This window comes from Danaus plexippus, chromosome 4 (assembly GCF_018135715.1).
Source record: "Danaus plexippus chromosome 4, MEX_DaPlex, whole genome shotgun sequence".
Classification (NCBI taxonomy): Eukaryota; Metazoa; Arthropoda; class Insecta; order Lepidoptera; family Nymphalidae; genus Danaus; species Danaus plexippus.
Window position 1 is genome coordinate 814,977 of NC_083538.1, and position 15,024 is coordinate 830,000.

Here is a 15,024-nt window from a genome sequence, read left to right on the forward strand (position 1 = left end):
TAGTCTGGGATCAGTTTATAATATTATTCATTATAAGTGATAAAAATTAGAAAGCTGAATATATATATAGATTTTAGATTGAATCATTCGATTTTCTTTAAAATTTTATTTAAAAAATTATATGTAAAGGAATGCTCTTAATTTCATTGTGAATTCAGCACGCTTATCTCTTATCAAGTCTGCCATACGAGTAATTCAGCTTCATTGTGTGGGGACAGGGTCCCCGGCTTACGATATAACATTCTGCGTTTCCTTTATCAACCAGCTACCCAACAACAAAACGAGATGCGTACTAACGTTCCATGTTCATTACACTTATCACAAGTTTCCGTCGACAGTGCTCACACTACACACGAAGCGTTTGTCGTTTGTCATTCAATAATCTACTTAAATGAAAATCTGTTAGCGCTTCGTAATTTTACGTCGAAAACTTGTGGTAATCAAATGTTTATAGTAATCAATGAATATTTTTAGTACTATTTACAATATAGAAAAGAACATTCGTTGTAAATGCGTCATTAATAAATTATTTGCTTGTCGATTGATTAAAATTGGAAAAACAAATATTTCTTTGGCTTCTGTTTGAGACGGTTTAACAAAAGGTTCAAATAACCATATAAAATTGCCCTACGGTTAAGTACAAGCAGCTACTGAATTAACGTTCTTCTTTAGAATAATTATGGAAAAACTCAAATTAATAATTATTATAATAATTAATATCAAATCTTATTTACTTTCTACTGGCGGAAACCTTATAATATAATTATTCCTAGTGTTCCAGCTGTGAGATAGAAATTTTCATAATTGAAGTAATTTTCAAATGATTTCCGGGTGTTCGTGATATCGCATGGCCACTGATTTGCAAAGGAGACCGATTAGTACATGTATATATAAATATTAATTTTATTATTCATAAATAGGTGTCAAGAATTCGTTAGATATTAATCACGAGTACAATGAGACGTGATTTTTCGTACAGCGTGGTCTGCTGGTAGTTTAATATATATTTTCCGCTTCAAGGCTGAAACGTCCGTATCAAAAGTATGTTACCGACGTCACGGCGTAATTGGATAAGTGATGCTTCTTAAGGCTTTGTGATTCGTTTGATGTCAACGTATGTGTCTGATGATGATATTATAATGGCTTCTTAAACGCACTTTCATTGTTTTATTTATAATATAAACTAACCCCTCTGAAGACTATCGGAGAAATTATTTAGCATCTCGTTATTAAAGGAACAGAGACTCGACACTTGTGTATCTGTACTTTTTATTAACTATTAATAATTTAATATTTTATTACGACCATCGCTGAATATTTTATTGTTTTTTGCTGCGTGATCCGAAAATTATTGTCCTGGATTCCATCGGGTAGGGCTTACCAGTTTGAAGTTGACAATTACCTTGTTTATCTGTTTTTTGAACAATATGAAATCTCTTTGTTTAATTCCCAAATTCCATATGATGCATATTCTTATGATAAGTTATTTATTCTTTACTAACAAGGATTACGAAAAAAATAGTTTATTATCATAAATTCGTTAAATAAATGATATTCAAACTCGGTCACGGATCTCACCGCGTCAATTCATTTTAAAAAATAAGTAAAGGATATGAGTCAAGTTGTATCATCTCCTGAAAGAAAAAAAATATGATAAATATCTATTTTATTTAGTTATCCTCTTTGCACACAAACACACATATAAAAATACACAACACACTTTGTATGTAAAGCCTGCCGTCAATTCTGCCTATATCATTCTGCCAAAAATCTAAATATAATCTTTTTGAAAGTAGCTCAACTGATATTATAGAGATAAAGCAAATCTCTGGATATATTGCGGAATGTCAGAAATGTCAATTATAGACCTATCTATGTAACGAGTATATATACAATGAGTTCCAGAACGTAACCTTGTGGTAAACCTTTCGCCACTAACCTAAGAGTGAATCATAGTTCAACGTTTGCTAACAGTGAATTATGAAATAGGAAGCGATGTTGAGGTTTAATACCTTATACATTATTAGCTATCCGATATTAACATATTTACTTTTTCAGAACGAAGCAAATGTCCGTTTCTTTTAAATAGTCAATTTATTAATAATAAGTCAATAATTAATGGAACTACTCATAAGGATAAAAGAATTGCTTGCTTTTTATATAAAAAAAACAGAGGTTCTTTACGAGACGCCGCGCCGTCAGGTTTGGTCAGATTTGAAAATAACGATAAGACTTAAGAGAGTCTTACCCGGAACTAAGGATTTAAGTAGCTAGCGGTATTTCATTCTAGTGAAGTTAATCACGTACATATACATAAATCTGTCACTAAATATATCACATTCTTTAATTTCTTTACTTCTGAATAATAACATATTTATAAAAAATTATAAAAATATTACCAATTTTGTTTTCTGACCAGTTGCTAAAAAATATGTGCAGGCGCTGATCTTTTAATTATAATGAAAGTTATTGGGGTAAAGTAATGCGCGTTTTTGTAATATTTTTTACTGTTTAACAATATCCATGAAGAACATATAAATACTTACACATAATACTAATCGTTATCTATTGATTCTGACGTTGATTTATTTCAATATTCTTTTTCATTTTCGTTAAAAAACGCCGTAATTGTCACTAATCAGATTCAAATTTAGAATGAATTAACAAACAGCAGAGGTTTGTCTCCATTCAAACGGTAGTAATAACTTATTTAGCCGAGTGTGTTAAATATTATTCTCTTGCTCATGTTTCTTGGTTTCTTTAAGTTCTTAAAGAAAATTACAAATTGAAATTTCTATATAACACCTTAAATGTCCTTGATACGATAGTTATTTTAATGTTCATAAAAACAGATTGTTGACCAACATTAATAATAATTAATACATACATTAATAAATAATTTTAAAAAGGAAACATTACTGCCCAATCTTATTTTAGTTACAGGGCAAATTTTGTTAAAGGTGGTCTGGAAAACGGATAAAAAAAACATTTTAGCTGCAATTGATTAACCACCTCTCGTGTTTAGATTAAACCAGCTTTTATGAAGGGTCTTTCTGCAAAAAATATACATATAAAGTGGAATTATCTCTTAAGCTCGATAGTACAGAGAGTGAAAAGCCGAAATCCAAACTCTAAATATGTCATCTTACCTTTAATTGAAATACCATTACAGATTTGAATTGTCTGCTTCATTACCATTTTTAATCATGAAAAAAGAGTGGTTTATATCGAGGAGTATGTACTTAATCTGAAAGCACCCACGTTAGCTTATAATATATAATATATTTAAAAAGAAAGAAATCGTTATTTTCCATTAAGAATTCGTTAATATTATTATTAACCATTTTCGTAATGAAAGTTATTTAAATGAATAAGAGAAAGTGATAGAATTGTGAATCAGCAAATGAATAAATTAAAATCAATGAGATAATAGGTATGCAATTATTGATTTTACATTGGATTTAAAAATCCTTATAAGCTGAAAGAATTAAAATTTCATTTAAAATCTTATATAATATAACATGTTTATAAGAGTTGTATATAATTTTTCGTTTAATATTGTTATAATTGTTAAATAAGTGTAAAAATCAATGTTATTACATTTTAATCATGCGACGAAAATATAATTTGTTTTTACAAATTAATAAAAGTATGTACAAACCTAAAAATAATATTTCACAATTTAAGCAAAAATATGAGAAATAAAGCTGTATTTGTAAATGCACTATTAAAAAATTTAAGTTGGCAGAACGGCTGTTGGTACAATTGCTGTCAGTATTGCCGTAGCAAAAATATTTCCCCTAATTTTAGAAAGCATTATATTAAAAGATGTCTATTTGTTTTTGTTTTTTTTGCTAGTTAATGTATTTTCATGCTAGAAAATGTTAATGTTATACAAGAAATAAAAAAAGAATTTTTTGAGACATATGAAATATATATAATTTACAATAAAAAATTTATTTCATTTATAATAACACTTTGACAATAATCAAATTTTAACAAATTTTTACAATCTTCACAATTATAAACCTTTATACAAAATTGCACTGAATTATATTTCTCGGTAAATATTTTTTACGCTTATTTATCGTAATGGGTAATAATTCACTGTTATAATTAAGAAGCTACCCCTTTTATTCTTATTAGAAAAAAAACGAAACTTAAAATTAATTGTATTTTCTTCGATATTTTTAAGAATATTTAATTTTTCAGCTTAGCAATCTAAAAAATATATTGTTATTCGAATTACTGAATATAAAGGGGTTGTGAAATAGGTATAGACCCCTGGCAACATTTTAAAAAGAAAGTGAAGTGAAAGAAATGAATTTACGAGAATAGGTCGCAAGTCGCATAGATTTTTGGTTGATTTCCTTTTCACTTTACTTTAGTATTTTCTATTATATCTAATAAACTACCGTTCATTTGTGTTTCCGCTTACGTTTTGATTCAGCGATCTTGGGACTAAAGCACGTAAAACGGGATAAGTACGAGAGTGAACAGCATCTTATTGATTTTCTTTCCTTGCATATGCTTTCAACCAACGCGAGCCGAAGTTACTATTACGTGTGAGATATCCATGGTCTAATTTAGAATAACTTAGAAATTTTTTAAGACTCTCATTCAGTGATATTTCGACAGATTTTGAGTTAACATTTCAGTAAAGATGATGGCTAATAGTCTCGATGCCGTAAACGCAAATCAGCCTACGCAAAATGGAAGTAAGCTTCAACCATGTAATAATGAGTCTAAGACTAATTTGATAGTCAACTATTTGCCACAAACAATGTCCCAAGAAGAAATCAGATCACTTTTTTCAAGTGTCGGCGAAGTGGAAAGTTGCAAGTTAATAAGAGATAAAGTTACTGTTTTTCCTGATCACATTCTTAATGGCCAAAGTCTCGGGTATGCATTCGTCAATTACCATAAGCCTGAAGATGCCGAAAAAGCTGTGAACACACTGAATGGTCTACGATTACAGAACAAAATTATAAAAGTGTCCTACGCTCGTCCCAGCTCAGATGCTATAAAAGGCGCTAATCTTTACGTTTCTGGTCTCCCTAAGCACATGACGCAGCAGGATTTGGAGAAGTTATTCAGTCCGTTCGGTACAATAATAAGTTCGCGCATCTTACACGAAAACATGAACGTCGGGCATTTATTGCAAGGGGGCATGGAAGAACAAGGGATTCAAGGACCTTCCAGAGGGGTTGCATTTATTCGTTACGATCAAAGAATTGAAGCTGAGAATGCTATAAGAGAGTTAAATGGCACTATACCGCCTGGAGGTACGGGTCCCATTACAGTGAAATGTGCAAACAATCCCAGTAACCAAAACAAGGCCCTTGCACCGCTGGCTACGTACTTAGCACCACCCACCGTCCGTCGCTTCTTAGGGCCCGCCGGTAAGGCTCTGCTTGCCATTAATAAAGGACTTCAACGATACTCGCCGCTTGCGGATCCTCTCGTCCAAGGTAACGCATTAGGCGGTTCAGGTTGGTGCATTTTTGTTTACAATATCGGTGCCGATACAGAAGAAAGTGTGCTATGGCAGCTGTTTGGCCCCTTCGGAGCCGTTCAGAGTGTTAAAATTATAAGAGATCCCACCACCAACAAGTGCAAAGGCTACGGTTTCGTTACTATGACCAACTACGACGAGGCTGTAGTTGCCATCCAGTCATTGAATGGCTATTCCCTCAATGGACAAGTGCTGCAAGTCAGCTTCAAAACAAACAAGAGTAAATCCTAAACTCTTTAAAATCTAGTCAATAAATTGTAGCTAATGGAAAATGTTGATCATTACTCTGTCATGGTGTTATCATGGTGTCGTCCGTGTTAATGATGGTATTGATGGAGAGTGATGATGTAAATCATGACATGACACCAATTTTTAAACCAGTGTTCATAAAGTACAAACCATCTATTTTCACATAAGTAACATCACAGTATTTGTAAGTCTATATATAACTCTCCCACTATATACAATTTATGTACTTAAATGTAAAAGACGCCAGTTTGTGGCTAGCTGAATCCAAATCTCTGAGAGGTTTATAATTTGAACGATATTTCTGTTCCTACAACTGCCTCGTAACCTTTGAAATGCTTAGTGGCAATAGAATGTAAAATTTACTCTGAAAATATAAAATAAATTGAAAAATGTTGCCAACTGAGACATTTTAAGGTAGGCAGTGTAGTTATTAAACTTATTTATGTCTACCGTAGACGGGACGGAGGGAAAATATTATTTAATTATAATTTTTTTGTCCTACAAATATTTCCATGATAGATCAGTAAAACAGCAAATTATATATGTTATTTCTACAATACGTGTCTGTGCAATATGAAAGAAAAAAAAATTTACTATAAGTAAAAGAAAATATATAAAAAGCAGTGCAATTATTTATTAATGAAAATAGTAATGCAGCAATAAATAATGTAATGTATATTGTACATGTAGATATACATTGAGTGTGTTTTAGTCTACCAAAGATGTCGCAATTGGGACTGATTTGATCACAGTGATCATGAATACAATAACATAATGACTTCTCCCGCAGAAGCTTTTATATTTTATTATAAATGATACATTAAGGAAACTTAACGGATAATGTTGAAACGTTGACGACGATGACTATGTGGAGCTTGATAATGCACAAAATCTTATGTAGGGATTTATAAAAACAAATCATTTATGTAGCCGTATAATATAACTTTAATTAATATAATATTTTTTTTACATCACTCCTGTGGTAATGACAATTTGCTTTGACATAATATCTGACAGTCCGTTGATCCACAAGCTAAATTATGAATTTAATGACCATGACTTAAAATTTTAATTGATCAACATTTTAAAATGTAACAATTTTTTTTTTGTAATCTCTAATGACGCATTCTATTTGCGGGCACATTTATAACTTTATATTAGGGGTCGTTTTAATATAAGGGTGTGGAGGAGAGCATCTCATTATTTTTTGCTTTAAGCATCCGGTAATCTTTAATGTACCTTTTATATTCAGACGGTGATGGAATCCGGTGTCCATTCACATCTGAACATACTAGGAGACGGGCTTGTGTTGTGCAAATCGATCGATATGAAAATTGCTAATGTTTGCAAAAATTTTGAATATTGATTGTACTATGATATTGTCTCTCTCATTCATTTAATTGTATAATCTCTATTTATTATCTATATTTAAGTAATGTATAATTAATAATTTATTATAATATTAGTAAATAGTAATATATAATAGATTTTGATTTGATGTTGCAATTAATATATTGTATTAGCGTAAGAACTAAATTAATTTGATATTCATTAACATGTAACTCGACACAGAAACTTCTCAAATGATTTACATATGGATATAATTTAGTAGTTCTGGGAATAGGTAAATTATTTCTAGGTAAATAATGTCATATCATTGATGAACATGCAACGGAAGCCTTCCCCCGTTTGTGGGTAATTGTTACTTGCATTTTGTATTGAGTTAAACAATAGAGTTATCCGTGATCCGTTTTGATCGGTGTTGAGAAGTCATTTTTAAATGTCTCTATAATAGTTACGTACGACTGTAAATTGGTAGGCGCTGTGGTTGATGCCCTCGTGGATGATACTGGTAAGAATGTTTCATTATTATAATTATTTATTTAAAGTACTTAAACTTCATTGTACTAGTCAGTTATAATTTGCGCAAGGTTAAATCTTTAAGTACCTTTAGTATTTGAAATATACTGTGTTCTGTAATTTAAATGTAGATTAGGTATTTGGTTTAAATTATGTTGGTGTGGTGTTTTTAAATTTAAGTATATTATTTGCACACGCTAAAAATGAAACAGTAACAAATTGTGTGTACTTACTAGTCACATATGAACCTCACAATGTGTAATATTTTGGGCGGTAAATGTTATGTTGTAATGTTTTATTTATTTTTTAATTATAAATATTTAAAGTATATAACTATAGTATAATGTTATAAAGAGGCTCTGCAAGCTTTCGCTGTATGTCAGATGCATGATTCATAGTTCAATATGGAGTCAACATTGAAGTATTGTGCTCAAACGCGAAATGTTTTATCGCCCAAAATATATTGGACTGTGTATTTAAATGATAGAATAGTTTGTGTTGTGTCGTCCTCTACATGTGGATTCTTACAATTGTACAAATGAAGTGTTACAATGTTCACAGCCATCCATTACAGAGGATTATTCTTACAATTGTACAAGTGAAGTGCTACAATGTTCACAGTGACCCATTACAGAGGTTGATTCTTCCAATATTTTTCTTTATGGACCTGTCCCATATATTATTTGTTTTATAATTTCCTACTATTTATTTTTAGTATTATATCCGTTATCGACTAACATTCGATTATAAGCGTTTATTTATCCTAACAGTTTATATATATATATTTATGTATATATATTATTATTTTTTGCGGGCAGGTTTGGGTACAGTTAAAATAAGGTTTGGCCTAGCACGTAGATAATTGTAAGACAGAGTACAAATTGCCGACAAGGTGTTTAAATGTTTGGCTTACATTAATCTCGAAATGTCAACGAATGTAATCTGAGTAGGGAATATTGATATAGACATTAAATATCGACATTAGCAATAATGTACTATAATATTCTTTTATTTTGAACAACCAAACCTACGGACAAAGGAAACGCTTGGTTCTCGAACATGTGACACGAAATCTAAATATTATTCACATTATTTTCTAGCGGCGAACGGAATAGGTAAGTTTTAACGTTGAAATTAAAATAATAGTAATATTAACACGTGGTTGTTTTAACTAAAAACGTCACGCAATATAAAAAGTAAGGGACGAAATAGATTCGGGAAGGCATTTTTACTACGCAACATTGGGGGTGAATGTAGCCATGTCACCCTAATTTAAGTTCGATGAACTCCGCCACCCTGCAACAGATAGGGAGATATCCATCGTGGCAGATTTCAGTTCCCCTTACATCTCGTATTTGTTAAATAGGTCAACTTTGCATTAAAATATTGCCAAATGCACCCCTTTCATACTACTAATATGGCGGCGTATGTGTTTAAAGTAATAAGGTTTTTGAAGTTCTAATATATAAGTTAGGATATTGCCTAAGCATAGGGTCACTGACCGGTGACCACGTCCCCCTTAAATCCATACCCTGTGCACAAGATACCCCCGGGACCCTACTACTGTTGGTTTATAAATGTTTTCCTTCGCATTTTGCTCTGATATTGTAATGAGTATCAAATTTAAAAAATAAAGATTATTTTCATTCAGACTATTTCACTTTTCAAAATGATTACCTGGGATATTTAATAATATATTGATATCTATCACATCTGTTTATTGACATAGTTTGTCATGTGTTTATTAATTGACTTAAGAATTAAAAAAGTAACAAAACTGTTCAGAGAAGAAATAGTTTTATTTTATTATTTAGTACATTTTTTTAATACCTATAAGAACTAATTTTGAACAAAAGGATTTAATATAAATCGTCTACGGAGTTGCAATGAATCAAATCTCTTATGACTTAAAGATATTAGGCAGCACTGTATGAAAAATGTCGAGGTAAATGTTTAAGGGTGTTTTCATACGCATATCACACTGTTTCCTCGGATTTCCGCAAATATCAAATACACGAATATTTGTACTTTCAAGAAAGCAGAATGTGTCAGGATGAATTATTTATGAAGCAAATATAAGGAAAGAGAAAGATATATACAAAAGAAGAAAATATATAAATAATCCAAGGTTTGTGTTATACTGAACCTTTTTATAATTGAGATTGTAATAAATTTCAGAATATTATTTTTATAAAAGAGAATTTGACTATCTATCTAGACTATCCCCCACAAATAATATAAAGTTTATACATTTTATTTAGGTAAAAGGTATAACTTTTTAAAGTTATATATTATTTTTTGTAATCTTATGGTCGCTGGTGACTGGCAAAGCATTTTACAATTATTACTCGTCAACGTATTTTGATCTGAAGTTTTCTTTAAATTGAAGCACTGCCAGACAATTTGAAGATTTTGTGGAGACTGCAACACCCGGAAATTCATATATTTGATAAAGATACGGTATTTTTTTAAAAAAGGATTAGATACGTGTAGATGCTAAATTTGACATATGCGAGGGAGTCATTTTCGATTATACAGAAATTTTTGTTCAAGCTGGCTATGCACAGAATAGGAAAGATTTGTTTTCCTTCAAATTTATTAGGATAGTCATCGAGATTATAATTACAAGTAGCTTTTTTGTTGTTGAAATAAGAATGATATTTGAAAATTAATGGAAATATTTAATAAAAATTAAGATATCAATAAAACTTTAAAATTAAATAATTAAATGCTATTCGTGCAGCCGTTGGGAACACCGATGTTTTGCAAATTGATTCCAAGCTTTCCCTACTCTTGTAGTACAAAATCCGATAGGTTAATGAAATAAATTGAACAAATGTTTTTACAAGTTTCGGTGGTATCCTTTCCTATCAGGATTTTGAAATTTTTTATGTCATTGATTAATTATTTTTCAGCCTGTCTTGAAGATAAAATGGTTTACGCTTATTAAACGATGTTAACTACGATCGCGAGTAGAGCCTTAGTCATATTGAAAATTATAAAAAAAAATTGCCTAAAATAAATAATAAAACAATTCAAGTGTGAATAAAGCCATAGAGCATAGAGATTATTTTCGGGCACATTTACATTTATTTTTAATTTTTATGTTTCAATACATTCGAAACACATATTATGTATCTTAAAATATCAAGTACGTTTTTGCAGAGTTGTTAAAAATTCATTATTTTAAATACCTACATAACATTACATTAATTTTATTTATGTAACAGGTAATATATTAAATAACTCCTGTCACAGTTCAGTCAATTGAATACAGAATAATATTTGCGTCAAAGAGGGATTTGACGGTACGACTTATGAGTTACGTCTGTCAGTTGTAAAGTTTTTCAACATATGTTATTTTTATTAAACTTTTCTGTGTATAACTTAAAAGAAATTGAAATGTGGCTTGTCTCATTAGTTTATAATTAAATCTTTACTTATATTCTATCAAGGTTTAAATTGGTTTTTGATGTATCAAAATGGAATCGTTGTCTAAACAAGAGCTGATATCTACCATAACAAAACAAGCAGATCAAATCAAAAGATACGAAGCTCGTTTAAGAGGTAAAATTTATTGTTTTTATTGGTGAGAATGTGATATTTGGTTCAAACATGTAATTATAGCTTAATTTTTTATTATAATTTGATTTCTATTACAATTGTGTAACTAATTGTTTAATACTCTTTACAGATGTTGTTGCTGCATACAAAGGCCTTGTAAAGGAAAAAGAGGCCTTGGAGATTAGTTTGAAGGCCTTAAATAAAACAGATGACGATGGAAGTGGTATGGCTTTGTTTAATTCACATATTGTATGTTTTGTTATGAAAGTTTTGTACTGATTTCATTTCCATTGTTTCCGGTACTTGTTACATCATTTCTCATCAATGAAAGTTATATATATTTTTTATAATCAAGTCTGTCACTGCAAATTTACGTTGCCATAATTCTTTAATAATAATTAATTCTCTTTAATAACTAAAATTCAAAAGTTCAGCCATGTTTACTTACTGGAAAAATGATAGTAGTGTACTAATGTTTTTATATTAAAAACTATCTGTTCAAAGTTCCTATATAAAGTATTTTAATTTTCTTTCAGGAGCAGGATCTCCAGATTCAATTGCAGCTCTCACTCTATCTCTCTCAACTCTTACAGCAGAAAAGAATCGTATGGAAGAAGTCTTTCAAGCGGACAAGAAAGTTACAAGGGAGAAGGTGAACACACAGAACACCTATTTTTTCACCTGGTTTAAAAATTACTTAGCTTCAATTATTTTACTGTGAACCTATCTTGTTAAGTTATATCATTGATTATCATCATTATAAAAAACAATTATTTTTTCAAGTATGAGAACATGTTAGCATCAATGAGAGAGGAAACAAAGAGTCTGGTGCAGCAACATTTAGCGGAAGTCGCAAATCTGAAGACTAAGATAGCATACGAGATACAAGAAAGAGAAAAAGAAAGAGCCGATCATGCAGCTATGTTGAAGTGAGTTGTAATAAAGATAAGACATACAATATTAAAGATAAGTTACAAGACTGAATTACCAAATCTAATACAATAAAGTGACCTACATTACACTGACCTATTATTATTTAATAATACTGAACAAGTGTTATATACACAATGCAGTGTTTAAATATTATGAATGTAAAATTAAATTTAATATTTTTCGGATTTACTACGCGTTTATAATTATTTCTAACAATATATTCCCGACGTTTCGTTAAAAATAATAGTGAAGGCGTAGCAAGTCAGAAAAATATTAGTTTTATTACAATGGATAGTCGCGAAAATCTTAGATGTCATTATATGAACATGTATAAGAAATATTTTGTGTAATAAGAGACTTGTGTGACATAATCATTGGTTTACTTATGTGTTATATAAAGTTTGAAAAAGTGAAGTAACCGATAGGATTCAGTGTAAGGTTATAAGACATACATAGAAACTCTGTATCAACTGTAATGTATGGAATTATTAGAATAGAGATTTTAAAAAGTCAGTGTGTGCTCGCCCTTTTTCTCAATATGCTTACTTGTTTTCAGAGAGCTGCATCTGAAGTTGAATACAGAAAGGAAAAACAAAGAAAAGTTGGAGGACAAAGTTGTTCAAAATACAGAGTCCGAAGGTAAGAAGGAAAATTTAATTCATTATTTACTCCATGTGGCTGCATTTTATCTTGAAGCTAGTCCATAAATTATTATAATTCCTTAAAACATATGTCAAGTTGTACGAAAAGAAGACCTCTGGCAACATTATAGTTGTGATACTAAGGAGTCTTGTGGAACAAGAAGTCTTTATTTCTTGTTTTATTTGGCAAAGAAAATATAATAATAATATTGTGACTGTGATGAATATTAATTTAAACGAAAAATATAATATTATAACATTTATCAATACAATGTTGTTGATGTTAGTGAAGCTATTTCCAATTAAGATTTTGTAACAATTCACAAAATGTGTTTTTCTTAATTCAGGACCAGGTAACATTTTTCTTAACTGTCATGTGCATGTAACCGATATTTAGTATTCCAAAGCATAGCACAAGCAGGTGAATCCACCTTCAGAAAACTTATAACCCAAGAAGTGATATGCTCCCGACCAGAATATTCACTTTAATACGATTTTTTTCACCAAATATAATCAAGCATGCTATTAGCGTCGCAGGCCGACCTGGAGAAACGCGTCCGAGATCTGAGCGGGTATCTGGAAGCGAGTCAACGGCGACTGATGCGTGCTGAGGCGAGGACGGCGGAAACCCCGGCGCTGCTGGTGAGGCTGCAGCAGAAGCTGGCGCTGCTGGAGCAGACACACGCGGTGGCTATACGAGAGGTGTGTACTGGGAACGGTTATACATGAATTTCATTAGCACTGTGATCTATTTGTAGTAGCATAACATAGCATGACAGATCGTGGCATAGACAGTGACTCCATCTAGTGAGCTATTTGGGCAACAATAACAATTTACATTGATTAATTCTTATCTCTCAGTATTAACCGAAATATTTGCTCCACAGGAACAGATTAAAGCGAAACGTGCAGAGGAATCAGCTCGGAAGATATGTGCCAGGCAGGAGGAACGAGTGGCGCTGCTGGAGGGTAAGGTGGCCGAGCTGTCACAGACGATAGGAGAGTATGACATGATGAGGAGACGAGACCAGAACACCATACAGCAACTGAGAGAGTCCTTTAATGGCAGGTTACTGGAAAAGATTGCCAGTAACGGCTCCGATGGCACTGACGGTGATAATGGTAGGAATTGGTAGAAAATAGACGTAGTATATTTTTTATTTTGCTATTGGCAACTTGTAGTACAATCTGGTGTATTTTTTTTTTATCAATGGAAGCTAATTGCTTCAATATTACTGTAAATGTTACGTAGTTTATGAACAAACGCAATTTTTTCATAATTAAAAAAATACACTTTTTCCAGATGAAACGCAAAAAAGCGAGACGGACAATGAAAAATTAGCGGACAGTGAATATTTGCAAACTTTGATAGACAAAATACACATACTGAAGAAAGAGCTACTGGCCGAGAACGAGAAGGTAGGGAGTCCGGTCGACATTACGACCGTCTTCAAAGTGGACGGCTACGACGACATCCACAGGAAGTGCAGAGAGGAGTACGACAATTTGAAAATCGAATACGACAATTATAAGTTCCTGAATGTCAAAGTGACGGGAGGCGATGAGAGCGAGACGGAAGATCTGAAGAGCGAGATAGCGATATTGAAAGAGAAAGTTGACACTTACGTGTTGCTGCTGGAGGAAGAGAAACAGGTTAAGGCTGAGCTGCTGCGGCTTCACGAAGAGGTATTATATGCATAGGTTATATATATATATGGATATTGCTATGGCATTTGTTTGTATTGAACGTTACAGCGACTGTATGACGCATGCTGTATATTTACTACTCAAAATAACTGGCACGCAAATGTCTAATTGCGGTCTCGTTGATTAAGACAGAATAAGTGTTATGTCGCTGTACTATCGACTTGATCCGTATTAAATAAAAAAATAAATTCAAGTAGTATGAACATTGATATATATTTGTGTTCAGTTTCTTCATATACTAATATTAAATATAATATTACTTATCATTTAACAGAAACTAAGAGCCGAGAAGGAATATCACAAAGAGGTGACATCGGACCTCAAGAACAGAATACAAAGTTTGGAGAAACAGGTTCAGACGCAGAGAGAGAGATACGCGACTCTGTTAGAGGAGACCGACAGCTACATACGATCCAGACACGACAGGTCCCGGAAGGTCAGCAAGGAGGACGGCTGGAAGGACGAACATGTGATCAATGTAAGGAGGTACTGGCTGTGCCAGGGTCATATGTCAGAAACACGAGGACTTGCTCACACGAAACAAATATTGTAATA

The 15,024-nt window shown here is 31.8% G+C and overlaps 2 protein-coding genes across 2 annotated transcripts in view; both read left to right on the plus strand.

Annotated features, from left to right (window-relative positions):
• The first annotated feature begins 4,294 nt into the window (after positions 1-4,294).
• Positions 4,295-8,619, plus strand: LOC116768532 (ELAV-like protein 1). The gene is made up of 2 exons (XM_061523989.1): positions 4,295-4,565; positions 4,625-8,619. The coding sequence occupies exon 2, from the start codon at positions 4,664-4,666 to the stop codon at positions 5,744-5,746; it is 1,083 nt and encodes a 360-aa protein (XP_061379973.1). The 5' UTR covers positions 4,295-4,565; positions 4,625-4,663; the 3' UTR covers positions 5,747-8,619.
• The window catches only part of LOC116768559 (GRIP and coiled-coil domain-containing protein 1), an 11,979-nt gene continuing 4,266 nt past the window's right edge, over positions 7,312-15,024 (plus strand). The window contains exons 1-10 of the mRNA XM_061523988.1: positions 7,312-8,260; positions 11,080-11,191; positions 11,319-11,411; positions 11,725-11,840; positions 11,972-12,117; positions 12,678-12,760; positions 13,292-13,464; positions 13,650-13,884; positions 14,066-14,448; positions 14,744-14,947. Coding sequence (XP_061379972.1) covers positions 11,107-11,191; positions 11,319-11,411; positions 11,725-11,840; positions 11,972-12,117; positions 12,678-12,760; positions 13,292-13,464; positions 13,650-13,884; positions 14,066-14,448; positions 14,744-14,947 — 1,518 coding nt within the window. The 5' untranslated portion in view covers positions 7,312-8,260; positions 11,080-11,106. The remainder of the gene's footprint in view (positions 8,261-11,079; positions 11,192-11,318; positions 11,412-11,724; positions 11,841-11,971; positions 12,118-12,677; positions 12,761-13,291; positions 13,465-13,649; positions 13,885-14,065; positions 14,449-14,743; positions 14,948-15,024) is intronic.

What these genes read in the sequence shown, in the direction of transcription:
- LOC116768532 (XM_061523989.1), top strand. Translation starts at nt 4,664, where the DNA reads ATGATGGCTAATAGTCTCGATGCCGTAAACGCAAATCAGCCTACGCAA.